A 16,959-nucleotide genomic window follows, 5' to 3' on the forward strand; every position below is an offset into this window, starting at 1 on the left:
CCACCAGCCTACCAGAAGGCATGAAACCACCCCCTACAGTCCTCAGCCCCTTCGCTATTTGCTTTGGGGCTTGTTATTACTCTGACATCATACGTATGTGACCCCCAGTTCCTGGTTACTGTGACATTATACATATGTGACCCCTACTTCCTGGTTACTGTGACATCATACGTATGTGACCCCCACTTTCTGGTTACTGTGACATCATACATATGTGACCCCCACTTCCTGGTTACTGTGACATCATAAATGTGTAACCCCCACTTCCTGTGACATCATACGTAAGTGATCCCCACTTCCTGGTTACTGTGACATCATACATATGTGACCCCCACTTCCTGGTTACTGTGACATCATACGTATGTGCTCCCCACTTCCTGGTTACTGTGACATCATAAATGTGTAACCCCCACTTCCTGTGACATCATACGTAAGTGACCCCCACTTCCTGGTTACTGTGACATCATACATATGTCACCCCCACTTCCTGGTTACTGTGACATCATACATATGTGACCCCCACTTCCTGGACACGTTCTGTGATGTAATCTCTTTTGTGTGATTGTCTCCTTAGGATTTCCTCGGGGGAACACTCTGATGCGCGGCTGTGTCTCGGGGGACGTGTGTTGGGGTCTTTCGGCTTCCCTCTCCCTGCAGGCCAGCCAGAAGTTGTACTGCTGCCAGGGCAATCTGTGTAACACCGGAGTCGTCAGCTCTTACTTCAAATCGGGCTCCAGCACCGTGCACCGGAGCCTGATGGGGGGCGCTCTCCTGGGGCTCATCGGGGGGCTACGGACACTGCTGTGATCAAACCCAAGAGGATGCGGACGACGAGCCATAAACTACAAGACCTCGAAGATCTGGAGTCTACAGAGGACTAAGGGGATGGGGTCCACATGTAATATCATTATGGGGCACCTCTGTCCAGGAGGCACCACACACCCGCCCCATGTCCAGGTGCCCGACACCAAAGATTCGTAGTGGGCCATCCAAAAACCGTACAGGATCCATGAAGAGCAGGGTCCTTCATACAGTGCAAAGCACATGGTCTGGTAACAACGCCAGCGACTGAGCACCAATACTGCACCAGCCATGGTCCCCCATAATAGTATCAGCCACTGAGCCCCAATACTGCACCAGCCATTGAGCCCCAATACAGGACCAGCCATGGTTCCCCATATAACTACCAGCCATCAAGTTCTAATACAGCTCCATTCATGGTCCCCCATAATAGTACAAGCCACCGATCCCCAGTGCAGTACCAGCCACAGTGCCCCAATACAGTCCAACCACCACAGTGCCCCATAACAGTATCACCCTCAGCCCCCATATTAGTGCCTTCTTTACATCGATGTCACCACCGTACACATGAGATGTTGGGTCGTTTCCTCACCATTGGGAAGGATCGGAATAATCTATATAATACATAGTATGGAGTATGTTACTCTGGAGACAATGGACTGATGTGGTGGCCCACGTCTTCTGGGTGGTCTTCCCATCCACGCTGCCTCCTCCTGGTTCCTAACAACAATGGTCGGTCTTGAAGCAAACTCCTCCTCATTGCCTGTAAATCCAATCATTGTGCCTTGTGGACCCTCGAGTCCTTAATTTATTTCATAATAAACTTCCACTTTCTGTATTTCTCGGATCATTGAGTGACTCGTTTGTGTGTGGTACAGGATGTGTCGGGGAGAGTCCTCGCCGTGAGTCACCGCCGTCTCCATGTTCTTGTCACTTCTAGAGATAATTAGACGTTTCTGCCAGAAAATGCCTCCAAGACGAGGCCTCAAGGGTTCGTTTTCTTGAAAGTTCATTTCGTCGTGGAGCTGATGTCATCATCATTATGGGAGATGGTTCATGGGTCGGCACAAAATAAGCCTCAAACTTTAAGGCAAAATTTTAGATGTCAAAGGTTAGAAATCTTCACGGTCTTCTTCATTATGGGAAATATACAGAAGAATTCACCCTACGGGAATCTCTGCCAAAGACCAGAAGAGTAGCCGAGGTCCGGAGGGTGTTGTCAGGTGCCGGTAGGGTCCAGTATCATGACATCACATTGACAACCTTCATAGGTCATGGTAGAACATGAAGGCTCTTCATGAACCTCTAACCCCTACATGAAAGCTTGTTTAGGGTCTTAAAGACCAAAACATTTTTGTATTCTTCGCTTGTCAAGAGCAAGACTGCCACCTCTCGCAACTTCTGGAGACCTCCAGTATCTTGTGACCCATTTGGCTTTACTCAGGTTCCAGGAAGGTCTACCACGCACAAAGAACTGATGGTTGATCCAATAAGTCCGTGGTTGGTCAACCAAATAAAGTGCAACCAACAAGACCTTTTAAGGTCATGAGTCACAGCAGACTCCAACCTTTAGGATCTTGGTGGAGTATCAGGTTGTGCACAAGCCTCTGCATTGCGGAGGTCCACCCTTCCCATACATACATTAACAGGTTCAAGCTAAAACTATCTGAAAAATGCAAACTGACGGATGTCACGAGTGTAGAAAAGTGGGAGAGGATTTCAAAAAGAGTCAATATGAAATGAGTGGGAGGTCCAGGGAGGTGGCCAGGGTGTGCCGAAACTCTAAAAACGCACAATGTCTACTGCAATAATAACCCAAAGTACATTCATGTGTCTCCTCAGACCTATGACGGTCAAGAAGTCCTGGTTGACCAAAGATTTCAGCAGATTAAGGAAAGACGGAAAAGCTCCGGCCAAAAACTTCACGGAGAACAAAAAATCAGACAGGGTTATCAACAGCGTGACCAGTTCTTTTCCGGCCAACACTCACACCAGACTATCGGTAGATGATAGATCCCATCACGACTAATGACACCTGAGTGTTTCCTGATATATGGTCAAGTGTAGTCAATAACATAAAGTTCCCCTCACCAAATACCAGAAATATTTTTGAAGTCTGTGAACCAGAAGATCAGGTATATTTTTTGTCTTCAGCTGGACACACCAAAAACTTCAGAGCAATTATGAGCATTCCTGACATTGAGCTGCCGGGCTGAACGTCTGTAGATGGTCCTAAATCAAGGCTGGTCCTGAGGACGCGGGCCAAGGTTTGGGAGTGGTGAGAGTATAAAATGAGGTGGAGGTGTAACAGGAGCTCCCGGTGCCAAAACAGAACCTGTACCCATCCCCCGACTGGTATTTATAGTCCTGGTCTCTCCAAATGTGACACCTCTCCAAATGTGACACCTAGTGGGGCGCGCTAAGACTTCTACGTCTGGGTAATTCTACACCCACCTGAAGTTACTTAATATTTTTTGATAAACTTTTGACCAAATTTGGAATGATCCATTGGTCCTAATTGAATCATGAAATTGGTTCTTCTAGACATCCCTCACAAAGCCTCGTCCATGGTGGTTGGGGCTCCATGACCCCCTCATCCCTGAAGTAGTGGGGGCCCAATTCATTGCTCTCCGTCTTCAGCTTCCAACCATCAACCAAGTCCGAGTTGATGACTCAGATGTCAGAGCCTCGTCCGGCCATTCATGAGTAGAGACCCGCCATACCCGGTCCCCCTCCCTTGTCTAGTGACTTATGTAGAGTTGCTGAACCGTGGTGCTGGAAGTGGAGGGTGTCCTGGATACAAAGGAACCTTTGTACTGTGACGACGACGTCTATAGAAGTTTACAAAACAGGAAAATAAAAGTCTGGGGCTGAAGGAGTCAAAATACAGATCAGGGGAAGTGAAGATGATAAGAGAAGAACAAAGGTCTATGAGATGTCTGCAGGAGCCACAACATGCTCCTGGGGGAGGACGTCTTGGCCGCTGCTGTAGGGTCTGGACCCGGGGGCCACCAGATGCTCCTCCAGTGCACCCCAGGTTATGGGTTATGAACATAACCAGATAATAGACGTGACGAAGGTCCAGCAGAAGACGACCTCTAGTGGTCACCTCCAGCAGTTCCTCAGACCCTCACGTCCCCTCCGTCCAGTACTGGTGGGGGGCTCCTGCAGGTCCCAGCCACAAGTCTCTGTGAGGTTCCTCCGGGTGTAAAGATAATGACTCCGTCCTCCCATGATTCCCGGTGACCTCCAGGACACAGAGGTCTCGGGCCGGATGCTAATCACAAATGTTACTTTCCCTTTCCAAATCATCAGTTTAACCCTTAATAACCAGCGGTGGAGGCACAGACCTGCCATTCACTTATTTCTCTTCTGTATGGAGGCAGATACTTCAGGGCTTGTTTTTTGTGCCTCCTGTTGTATTTTCTAATGGCGCCGTTACAATGTATCATTAGTTATAGACACTCCAGGGTCGGGCAGAGAACACACAACATTTAATAAAGGAAATTTTCAAAACAGGAAATCAAATTTTCATTTTGTTATACAAAAATATTTGTTTTTCTATACTATTTTGGAGAAAATATTACTTTGTATTGTTAGTTTATTTCCACAAAATGTCTAAACAAATTCAGGATTCGGGAATACAGTGACATCACTGTGTGTATTATCCCTGTACTGTGACATCACTGTGTGTATTATCCCTGTACTGTGACATCACTGTGTGTATTATCTCTGTGCTGTGACATCACTGTGTGTATTATCCCTGTACTGTGACATCACTGTGTGTATTATCCCTGTACTGTGACATCACTGTGTGTATTATCTCTGTACTGTGACATCACTGTGTGTATTATCCCTGTACTGTGTGACATCGCTGTGTGTATTATCCCTGTACTGTGACATCACTGTGTGTATTATCCCTGTACTGTGACATCACTGTGTGTATTATCTCTGTACTGTGACATCACTGTGTGTATTATCCCCTGTACTGTGACATCACTGTGTGTATTATCCCTGTACTGTGACATCACTATGTGTATTATCCCTGTACTGTGACATCGCTGTGTGTATTATCCCTGAACTGTGACATCACTGTGTGTATTATCCCTGTACTGTGACATCACTATGTGTATTATCCCTGTACTGTGACATCGCTGTGTGTATTATCCCTGTACTGTGACATCACTGTGTGTATTATCCCTGTACTGTGACATCGCTGTGTGTATTATCTCTGTACTGTGACATCACTGTGTGTATTATCCCCTGTACTGTGACATCACTGTGTGTATTATCCCTGTACTGTGACATCACTGTGTGTATTATCCCTGTACTGTGACATCATTGTGTGTATTATCCCTGTACTGTGACATCACTGTGTGTATTATCCCTGTACTGTGACATCACTGTGTGTATTATCCTGTACTGTGACATCACTGTGTGTATTATCTCTGTACTGTGACATCACTGTGTGTATTATCCCTGTACTGTGACATCACTGTGTGTATTATCTCTGTACTGTGACATCACTGTGTGTATTATCTCTGTACTGTGTGACATCGCTGTGTGTATTATCCCTGTACTGTGACATCACTGTGTGTATTATCCCTGTACTGTGACATCACTGTGTGTATTATCCTGTACTGTGACATCACTGTGTGTATTATCTCTGTACTGTGACATCACTGTGTGTATTATCTCTGTACTGTGACATCACTGTGTGTATCATCCCTGTACTGTGACATCACTGTGTGTATTATCCCTGTACTGTGACATCACTGTGTGTATAATCCCTGTACTGTGACATCACTGTGTGTATTATCCTGTACTGTGACATCACTGTGTGTATTATCTCTGTACTGTGACATCACTGTGTGTATTATCTCTGTACTGTGACATCGCTGTGTGTATTATCCCTGTACTGTGACATCACTGTGTGTATTATCCCTGTACTGTGACATCACTGTGTATTATCCCTGTACTGTGACATCACTGTGTGTATTATCTCTGTACTGTGACATCACTGTGTGTATTATCTCTGTACTGTGACATCACTGTGTGTATTATCCCTGTACTGTGACATCACTGTGTGTATTATCCCTGTACTGTGACATCACTGTGTGTATTATCCCTGTACTGTGACATCACTGTGTGTATTATCTCTATACTGTGACATCACTGTGTGTATTATCCCTGTACTGTGACATCACTGTGTGTATTATCCCTGTACTGTGACATCACTGTGTGTATTATCCCTGTACTGTGACATCGCTGTGTGTATTATCCCTGTACTGTGACATCACTGTGTGTATTATGCCTGTACTGTGACATCACTGTGTGTATTATCTCTGTACTGTGACATCACTGTGTATTATCCCTGTACTGTGACATCACTGTGTGTATTATCCCTGTACTGTGACATCACTGTGTGTATTATCTCTGTACTGTGACATCACTGTGTGTATTATCCCTGTACTGTGACATCACTGTGTGTATTATCCCTGTACTGTGACATCACTGTGTGTATTATCTCTGTACTGTGACATCACTGTGTGTATTATCCTTGTACTGTGACATCCCTGTGTGTATTATCCCTGTGCTGTGACATCACTGTGTGTATTATCCATGTACTGTGACATCACTGTGTGTATTATCTCTGTACTGTGACATCACTGTGTGTATTATCTCTGTACTGTGACATCACTGTGTGTATTATCCCTGTGCTGTGACATCACTGTGTGTATTATCCCTGTACTGTGACATCACTGTGTGTATTATCTCTGTACTGTGACATCACTGTGTGTATTATCCCTGTACTGTGACATCACTGTGTGTATTATCTCTGTACTGTGACATCACTGTGTGTATTATCCCTGTACTGTGACATCACTGTGTGTATTATCCCTGTGCTGTGACATCACTGTGTGTATTATCCCTGTACTGTGACATCACTGTGTGTATTATCTCTGTACTGTGACATCACTGTGTGTATTATCCCTGTACTGTGACATCACTGTGTGTATTATCTCTGTACTGTGACATCACTGTGTGTATTATCTCTGTACTGTGACATCACTGTGTGTATTATCCCTGTACTGTGACATCACTGTGTGTATTATCCCTGTACTGTGACAAGTTTCCTACAACCATTAATAACTACTAGTTCTGCTGCGGTAAGTGATTGGTGACGTTGATGGATGGAGCAGTGCGGACGTCACATGACTCATGGGTCCAGGTATTTAGTATTTGGGTGTCGCCTTTTCTATAGGTCAATGTTGTAAAATTCAGTTTTTTGTCACATTTTTGTGCAGGGGAGGGAGAAGCTCCTGCAGCAGGTGTGTCCTTCCTCATCACCAAACCAGTTCTCAGCTATGTCCTCACAGAGTCCTCGCAGCTGAGCCACAGGAGAGGACAGAGGACCCCCACAGAGGTCCAACAGCGGCCAGCGGGGGAGAGGGCCGGGGTCACCATGGCTGAGGGATGGACACTATTACTACTCTGCCTCTACATCTCACAAGGTAAGTGCACGACCCGGGGGTAAGTACCTGGGGTGTCACACATAATGCAGCGGGCAATGCTATAATCACAGGGTGAGAGGTGTCCGCTGGGTCACATATCAATGTTTATGTATTCAGCCACCGTGATGTAGCAGAGCTGTGTACAGCACAGTACTACTACTCCTATCCTGTATATATGGACACAGCACAGTACTACTACTCCTATCCTGTATATAGGAGCACAGCACAGTACTACTACTCCTATCCTGTATATATGGGCACAGCACTGTACTACTACTCCTATCCTGCATATATGGGCACAGCACAGTACTACTACTCCTATCCTGTATATATGGGCACAGCACTGTACTACTACTCCTATCCTGTATATATGGAGACAGCACAGTACTACTACTCCTATCCTGTATATATGGACACAGCACAGTACTACTACTCCTATCCTGTATATATGGACACAGCACAGTACTACTACTCCTATCCTGTATATATGGACACAGCACAGTACTACTACTCCTATCCTGTATATATGGGCACAGCACTGTACTACTACTCCTATCCTGTATATATGGGCACAGCACAGTACTACTACTCCTATCCTGTATATATGGGCACAGCACAGTACTACTACTCCTATCCTGTATATATGGGTACAGCACAGTACTACTACTCCTATCCTGTATATATAGACAAAGCACAGTACTACTACTCCTATCCTGTATATCTGGGCACAGCACAGTACTACTACTCCTATCCTGTATATATGGACACAGCACTGTACTACTACTCCTGTCCTGTATATATGGGTACAGCACAGTACTACTACTCCTATCCTGTATATATAGACAAAGCACAGTACTACTACTCCTATCCTGTATATCTGGGCACAGCACAGTACTACTACTCCTATCCTGTATACATGGGCACAGCACTGTACTACTACTCCTATCCTGTATATATGGGCACAGCACAGTACTACTACTCCTATCCTGTATATATGGGCACAGCACAGTACTACTACTCCTATCCTGTATATATGGGTACAGCACAGCACTACTACTCATATCCTGTATATATGGACACAGCACAGTACTACTACTCCTATCCTGTATATATGGGCACAGCACAGTACTACTACTCCTATCCTGTATATATGGACACAGCACAGTACTACTACTCCTATCCTGTATATATGGGCACAGCACAGTACTACTACTCCTATCCTGTATATATGGGCACAGTACAGTACTACTACTCCTATCCTGTATATATGGGCACAGCACAGTACTACTACTCCTATCCTGTATATATGAGCACAGCACAGTACTACTACTCCTATCCTGTATATATGAGCACAGCACAGTACTACTACTCCTATCCTGTATATATGGGCACAGCACAGTACTACTACTCCTATCCTGTATATATGAGCACAGCACAGTACTACTACTCCTATCCTGTATATATGGGTACAGCACAGTACTACTACTCCTATCCTGTATATATGAGCACAGCACAGTACTACTACTCCTATCCTGTATATATGGACACAGCACAGTACTACTACTCCTATCCTGTATATATGGACACAGCACAGTACTACTACTCCTATCCTGTATATATGGGCACAGCACAGTACTACTACTCCTATCCTGTATATATGGGCACAGCACAGTACTACTACTCCTATCCTGTATATATGGGCACAGCACAGTACTACTACTCCTATCCTGTATATATGGGCACAGCACAGTACTACTACTCCTATCCTGTATATATGGGCACAGCACAGTACTACTACTCCTATCCTGTATATATGTGCACAGTACTACTACTCCTCCTATCCTGTATATATGGGGACAGCACAGTACTACTACTCCTATCCTGTATATATGGGCACAGCACAGTACTACTACTCCTATCCTGTATATACAGGATAGCAGTACTACTACTCCTATCCTGTATATATGGGCACAGCACACTACTACTACTCCTATCCTGTATATATGGGCACAGCACAGTACTACTCCTCCTATCCTGTATATATGGGCACAGCACAGTACTACTACTCCTATCCTGTATATACAGGATAGCAGTACTACTACTCCTATCCTGTATATATGGGCACAGCACACTACTACTCCTATCCTGTATATATGGGCACAGCACAGTACTACTACTCCTATCCTGTATATATGGGCACAGCACAGTACTACTACTCCTATCCTGTATATATGGGCACAGCACAGTACTACTACTCCTATCCTGTATATACAGGATAGCAGTACTACTACTCCTATCCTGTATATATGGGCACAGCACACTACTACTCCTATCCTGTATATATGGGCACAGCACAGTACTACTACTCCTATCCTGTATATATGGGCACAGCACAGTACTACTACTCCTATCCTGTATATATGGGCACAGCACAGTACTACTACTCCTATCCTGTATATATGGGCACAGCACAGTACTACTACTCCTATCCTGTATATATGGGCACAGCACAGTACTACTCCTCCTATCCTGTATATATGGGCACAGCACAGTACTACTACTCCTATCCTGTATATATGGGCACAGCACAGTACTACTACTCCTATCCTGTATATACAGGATAGCAGTACTACTACTCCTATCCTGTATATATGGGCACAGCACACTACTACTACTCCTATCCTGTATATATGGGCACAGCACAGTACTACTACTCCTATCCTGTATATATGGGCACAGCACAGTACCACTACTCCTATCCTGTATATATGGGCACACCACACTACTACTACTCCTATCCTGTATATATGGGCACAGCACAGTACTACTACTCCTATCCTGTATATATGGGCACAGCACAGTACTACTACTCCTATCCTGTATATATAGGTACAGCACAGTACTACTACTCCTATCCTGTATATATGGGCACAGCACAGTACTACTACTCCTATCCTGTATATATAGGTACAGCACAGTACTACTACTCCTATCCTGTATATATGGGCACAGCACAGTACCACTACTCCTATCCTGTATATATGGAGACAGCACAGTACTACTACTCCTATCCTGTATATACGGGCAGTGCACAGTACTACTACTCCTATCCTGTATATATGGGCACAGCACAGTACTACTACTCCTATCCTGTATATATGGGCACAGCACAGTACTACTACTCCTATCCTGTATATATGGGCACAGCACAGTACTACTACTCCTATCCTGTATATATTGGCACAGCACAGTACTACTCCTCCTATCCTGTATATATGGTCACAGCACAGTACTACTACTCCTATCCTGTATATATGGGCACAGCACAGTACTACTACTCCTATCCTGTATATACAGGATAGCAGTACTACTACTCCTATGCTGTATATATGGGCACAGCACACTACTACTGCTCCTATCCTGTATATATGGGCACAGCACAGTACTACTACTCCTATCCTGTATAAATGGGCACAGCACAGTACTACTACTCCTATCCTGTATATATGGACACAGCACAGTACTACTACTCCTATTCTGTATATATGGGCACAGCACAGTACTACTACTCCTATCCTGTATATATGGGCACAGCACAGTACTACTCCTCCTATCCTGTATATATGGACACAGCACAGTACTACTACTCCTATCCTGTATATATGGGCACAGCACAGTACTACTACTCCTATCCTGTATATATGGGCACAGCACAGTACTACTACTCCTATCCTGTATATATGGGCACAGCACAGTACTACTACTCCTATCCTGTATATACAGGATAGCAGTACTACTACTCCTATCCTGTATATATGGGCACAGCACACTACTACTCCTATCCTGTATATATGGGCACAGCACAGTACTACTACTCCTATCCTGTATATATGGGCACAGCACAGTACTACTACTCCTATCCTGTATATATGGGCACAGCACAGTACTACTACTCCTATCCTGTATATATGGGCACAGCACAGTACTACTACTCCTATCCTGTATATATGGGTACAGCACAGTACTACTACTCCTATCCTGTATATATGGGCACAGCACAGTACTACTACTCCTATCCTGTATATATGGGCACAGCACAGTACTACTCCTCCTATCCTGTATATATGGGCACAGCACAGTACTACTACTCCTATCCTGTATATATGGGCACAGCACAGTACTACTACTCCTATCCTGTATATACAGGATAGCAGTACTACTACTCCTATCCTTTATATATGGGCACAGCACAGTACTACTACTCCTATCCTGTATATATGGGCACAGCACAGTACTACTACTCCTATCCTGTATATATTGGCACAGCACAGTACTCCTCCTCCTATCCTGTATATATGGGCACAGCACAGTACTACTACTCCTATCCTGTATATATGGGCACAGCACAGTACTACTACTCCTATCCTGTATATACAGGATAGCAGTACTACTACTCCTATCCTGTATATATGGGCACAGCACACTACTACTACTCCTATCCTGTATATATGGGCAAAGCACAGTACTACTACTCCTATCCTGTATATATGGGCACAGCACAGTACTACTCCTCCTATCCTGCATATATGGGCACAGCACAGTACTACTACTCCTATCCTGTATATATGGGCACAGCACAGTACTACTACTCCTATCCTGTATATACAGGATAGCAGTACTACTACTCCTATCCTGTATATATGGGCACAGCACACTACTACTCCTATCCTGTATATATGGGCACAGCACAGTACTACTACTCCTTTCCTGTATATATGGGCACAGCACAGTACTACTACTCCTATCCTGTATATATGGGCACAGCACAGTACTACTACTCCTATCCTGTATATATGGGCACAGCACAGTACTACTACTCCTATCCTGTATATAAGGGCACAGCACTGTACTACTACTCCTATCCTGTATATATGGGTACAGCACAGTACTACTACTCCTATCCTGTATATATGGGTACAGCACAGTACTACTACTCCTATCCTGTATATATGGGCACAGCACAGTACTACTACTCCTATCCTGTATATATGGGCACAGCACAGTACTACTCCTCCTATCCTGTATATATGGGCACAGCACAGTACTACTACTCCTATCCTGTATATATGGGCACAGCACAGTACTACTACTCCTATCCTGTATATACAGGATAGCAGTACTACTACTCCTATACTTTATATATGGGCACAGCACACTACTACTACTCCTATCCTGTATATATGGGCACAGCACAGTACTACTACTCCTATCCTGTATATATGGGCACAGCACAGTACTACTACTCCTATCCTGTATATATGGGCACAGCACAGTACTACTACTCCTATTCTGTATATATGGGCACAGCACAGTACTACTACTCCTGTCCTGTATATATGGACACAGCACAGTACTACTACTCCTATCCTTTATATGTGGACACAGCACAGTACTATTACTCCTATCCTGTATATATAGACACACCACAGTACTACTACTCCTATCCTGTATATATGGGCACAGCACACTACTACTACTCCTATCCTGTATATATAGACACACCACAGTACTACTACTCCTATCCTGTATATATGGGCACAGCACAGTACTACTACTCCTATCCTGTATATATGGGCACAGCACACTACTACTACTCCTATCCTGTATATATGGGCACAGCACAGTACTACTACTCCTATCCTGTATATATGGGCACAGCATGGTACTACTACTCCTATCCTGTATATATGAGCACAGCACAGTACTACTACTCCTATCCTGTATATATGGGCACAGCACAGCACTACTACTCCTATCCTGTATATATGGGTACAGCACAGTACTACTACTCCTATCCTGTATATATGGGCACAGCACAGTACTACTACCCCTATCCTGTATATATGAGCACAATACTACTACTCCTATCCTGTATATATGGGCACAGCACAGTACTACTACCCCTATCCTGTATATATGAGCACAATACTACTACTCCTATCCTGTATATATGGACACAGCACAGTACTACTACTCCTATCCTGTATATATAGGCACAGCACAGTACTACTATTCCTATCCTGTATATATGGGCACAGCACAGTACTACTACTCCTATCCTGTATATATGAGCACAGCACAGTACTACTACTCCTATCCTGTATATATGGGCACAGCACAGTACTACTACTCCTATCCTGTATATATAAGTACAGCAAAGTACTACTACTCCTATCCTGTATATATGAGCACAGCACAGTACTACTACTCCTATCCTGTATATATGGACACAGCACAGTACTACTACTCCTATGCTGTATATATGGCCACAGCACAGTACTACTACTCCTATCCTGTATATATGAGCACAATACTACTACTCCTATCCTGTATATATGGGCACAGCACAGTACTACTACTCCTATCCTGTATATATGGGCACAGCACAGTACTACTACTCCTATCCTGTATATATGGGCACAGCACAGTACTACTACTCCTATCCTTTATATATGGGCACAGCACAGTACTACTACTCCTATCCTGTATATATGGGCACAGCACAGTTCTACTACTCCTATCCTGTATATATGGGCACAGCACAGTACTACTACTCCTATCCTGTATATATGGGCACAGCACAGTACTACTACTCCTATCCTGTATATATGGGTACAGCACAGTACTACTACCCCTATCCTGTATATATGGGCACAGCACAGTACTACTACTCCTATCCTGTATATATGGGCACTGCACAGTACTACTACTCCTATCCTGTATATATGGACACAGCACAGTACTACTACTCCTATCCTGTATATATGGGCACAGCACAGTTCTACTACTCCTATCCTGTATATATGGGCACAGCACAGTACTACTACTCCTATCCTGTATATATGGGCACAGTACTACTACTCCTATCCTGTATATATGGGCACAGCACAGTACTACTACTCCTATCCTGTAGCATTGATGTGGACCCACCAGTTTGTTACATTGTCTCTTCTGATAGTGTAGACACTTCATGTCTAATATCTGCTACCTGGTGCTGGTTATTAGGGGGTGGATATATATACTGTGTGTGTATAGCTATACCTACACTCACCGGCCACTTTATTAGGTCCACCATGCTAGTAACGGGTTGGACCCCCTTTTGCCTTCAGAACTGCCTCAATTCTTCGTGGCATAGATACAACAAGGTGCTGGAAGCTCCTCAGAGATTTTGCTCCATAGTGACATGATGGCATCACACAGTTGCCGCAGATTTGTCGGCTGCACATCCATGATGCGAATCTCCCGTTCCACCACATCCCAAAGATGCTCTATTGGATTGAGATCTGGTGACTGTGGAGCCATTTGTGTCCAGTGACCTCATTGTCATGTTCAAGAAACCAGTCTGAGATGATTCCAGCTTTATGACATGGCGCATTATCCTGCTGAAAGTAGCCATCAGATGTTACAGGGTACATTGTGCTCATAAAGGGATGGACATGGTCAGCAACAATACTCAGGTAGGCTGTGGCGTTACCAAGGGGCCCAAAGACACCATGACACCACCACCACCAGCCTGACCCGCTGATACAAGGCAGGATGGATCCATGACACCACCACCACCAGCCTGACCCGCTGATACAAGGCAGGATGGATCCATGACACCACCACCACCAGCCTGACCCGCTGATACAAGGCAGGATGGATCCATGACACCACCACCACCAGCCTGAGCCGCTGATACAAGGCAGGATGGATCCATGACACCACCACCACCAGCCTGAGCCGCTGATACAAGGCAGGATGGATCCATGACACCAGCACCACCAGCCTGAGCCGCTGATACAAGGCAGGATGGATCCATGACACCAGCACCACCAGCCTGAGCCGCTGATACAAGGCAGGATGGATCCATGACATCACCACCACCAGCCTGAGCCGCTGATACAAGGCAGGATGGATCCATGACACCATCACCACCAGCCTGACCCGCTGATACAAGGCAGGATGGATCCATGACACCACCACCACCAGCCTGACCCGCTGATACAAGGCAGGATGGATCCATGACACCACCACCACCAGCCTGAGCCGCTGATACAAGGCAGGATGGATCCATGACACCACCACCACCAGCCTGACCCGCTGATACAAGGCAGGATGGATCCATGACACCACCACCACCAGCCTGAGCCGCTGATACAAGGCAGGATGGATCCATGACACCAGCACCACCAGCCTGAGCCGCTGATACAAGGCAGGATGGATCCATGACACCACCACCACCAGCCTGACCCGCTGATACAAGGCAGGATGGATCCATGACACCACCACCACCAGCCTGACCCGCTGATACAAGGCAGGATGGATCCATGACACCACCACCACCAGCCTGAGCCGCTGATACAAGGCAGGATGGATCCATGACACCAGCACCACCAGCCTGAGCCGCTGATACAAGGCAGGATGGATCCATGACACCACCACCACCAGCCTGAGCCGCTGATACAAGGCAGGATGGATCCATGGCACCACCACCACCAGCCTGACCCGCTGATACAAGGCAGGATGGATCCATGACACCACCACCACCAGCCTGACCCGCTGATACAAGGCAGGATGGATCCATGACACCACCACCACCAGCCTGAGCCGCTGATACAAGGCAGGATGGATCCATGACACCAGCACCACCAGCCTGAGCCGCTGATACAAGGCAGGATGGATCCATGACACCACCACCACCAGCCTGAGCCGCTGATACAAGGCAGGATGGATCCATGACACCACCACCACCAGCCTGACCCGCTGATACAAGGCAGGATGGATCCATGACACCACCACCACCAGCCTGAGCCGCTGATACAAGGCAGGATGGATCCATGACACCACCACCACCAGCCTGAGCCGCTGATACAAGGCAGGATGGATCCATGACACCACCACCACCAGCCTGAGCCGCTGATACAAGGCAGGATGGATCCATGACACCACCACCACCAGCCTGAGCCGCTGATACAAGGCAGGATGGATCCATGACACCACCACCACCAGCCTGACCCGCTGATACAAGGCAGGATGGATCCATGACACCACCACCACCAGCCTGAGCCGCTGATACAAGGCAGGATGGATCCATGACACCACCACCACCAGCCTGAGCCGCTGATACAAGGCAGGATGGATCCATGACACCACCACCACCAGCCTGACCCGCTGATACAAGGCAGGATGGATCCATGACACCACCACCACCAGCCTGAGCCGCTGATACAAGGCAGGATGGATCCATGACACCACCACCACCAGCCTGAGCCGCTGATACAAGGCAGGATGGATCCATGACACCAGCACCACCAGCCTGAGCCGCTGATACAAGGCAGGATGGATCCATGACACCACCACCACCAGCCTGAGCCGCTGATACAAGGCAGGATGGATCCATGACACCACCACCACCAGCCTGAGCCGCTGATACAAGGCAGGATGGATCCATGACACCAGCACCACCAGCCTGAACCGCTGATACAAGGCAGGATGGATCCATGACACCACCACCACCAGCCTGAGCCGCTGATACAAGGCAGGATGGATCCATGACACCACCAGCACCAGCCTGAGCCGCTGATACAAGGCAGGATGGATC

At 46.1% G+C, this 16,959-nt stretch overlaps 2 protein-coding genes across 2 annotated transcripts in view; both read left to right on the forward strand.

The window, feature by feature from the left end:
* Positions 1–1,624, forward strand: part of LOC140066238 (urokinase plasminogen activator surface receptor-like) — a 32,479-nt gene extending 30,855 nt beyond the window's left edge. Inside the window, exon 7 of the mRNA XM_072113801.1 lies at positions 575–1,624. Coding sequence (XP_071969902.1) covers positions 575–807 — 233 coding nt within the window. The 3' untranslated portion in view covers positions 808–1,624. The remainder of the gene's footprint in view (positions 1–574) is intronic.
* Positions 1,625–7,184: 5,560 nt separating this feature from the next.
* Positions 7,185–16,959, forward strand: part of LOC140065291 (urokinase plasminogen activator surface receptor-like) — a 28,849-nt gene continuing 19,074 nt past the window's right edge. Inside the window, exon 1 of the mRNA XM_072112885.1 lies at positions 7,185–7,316. Within this exon, the coding sequence (XP_071968986.1) occupies positions 7,268–7,316 (49 nt within the window). The 5' untranslated portion in view covers positions 7,185–7,267. The remainder of the gene's footprint in view (positions 7,317–16,959) is intronic.

Source organism: Engystomops pustulosus, chromosome 6 (assembly GCF_040894005.1).
Source record: "Engystomops pustulosus chromosome 6, aEngPut4.maternal, whole genome shotgun sequence".
NCBI lineage: Eukaryota > Metazoa > Chordata > Amphibia > Anura > Leptodactylidae > Engystomops > Engystomops pustulosus.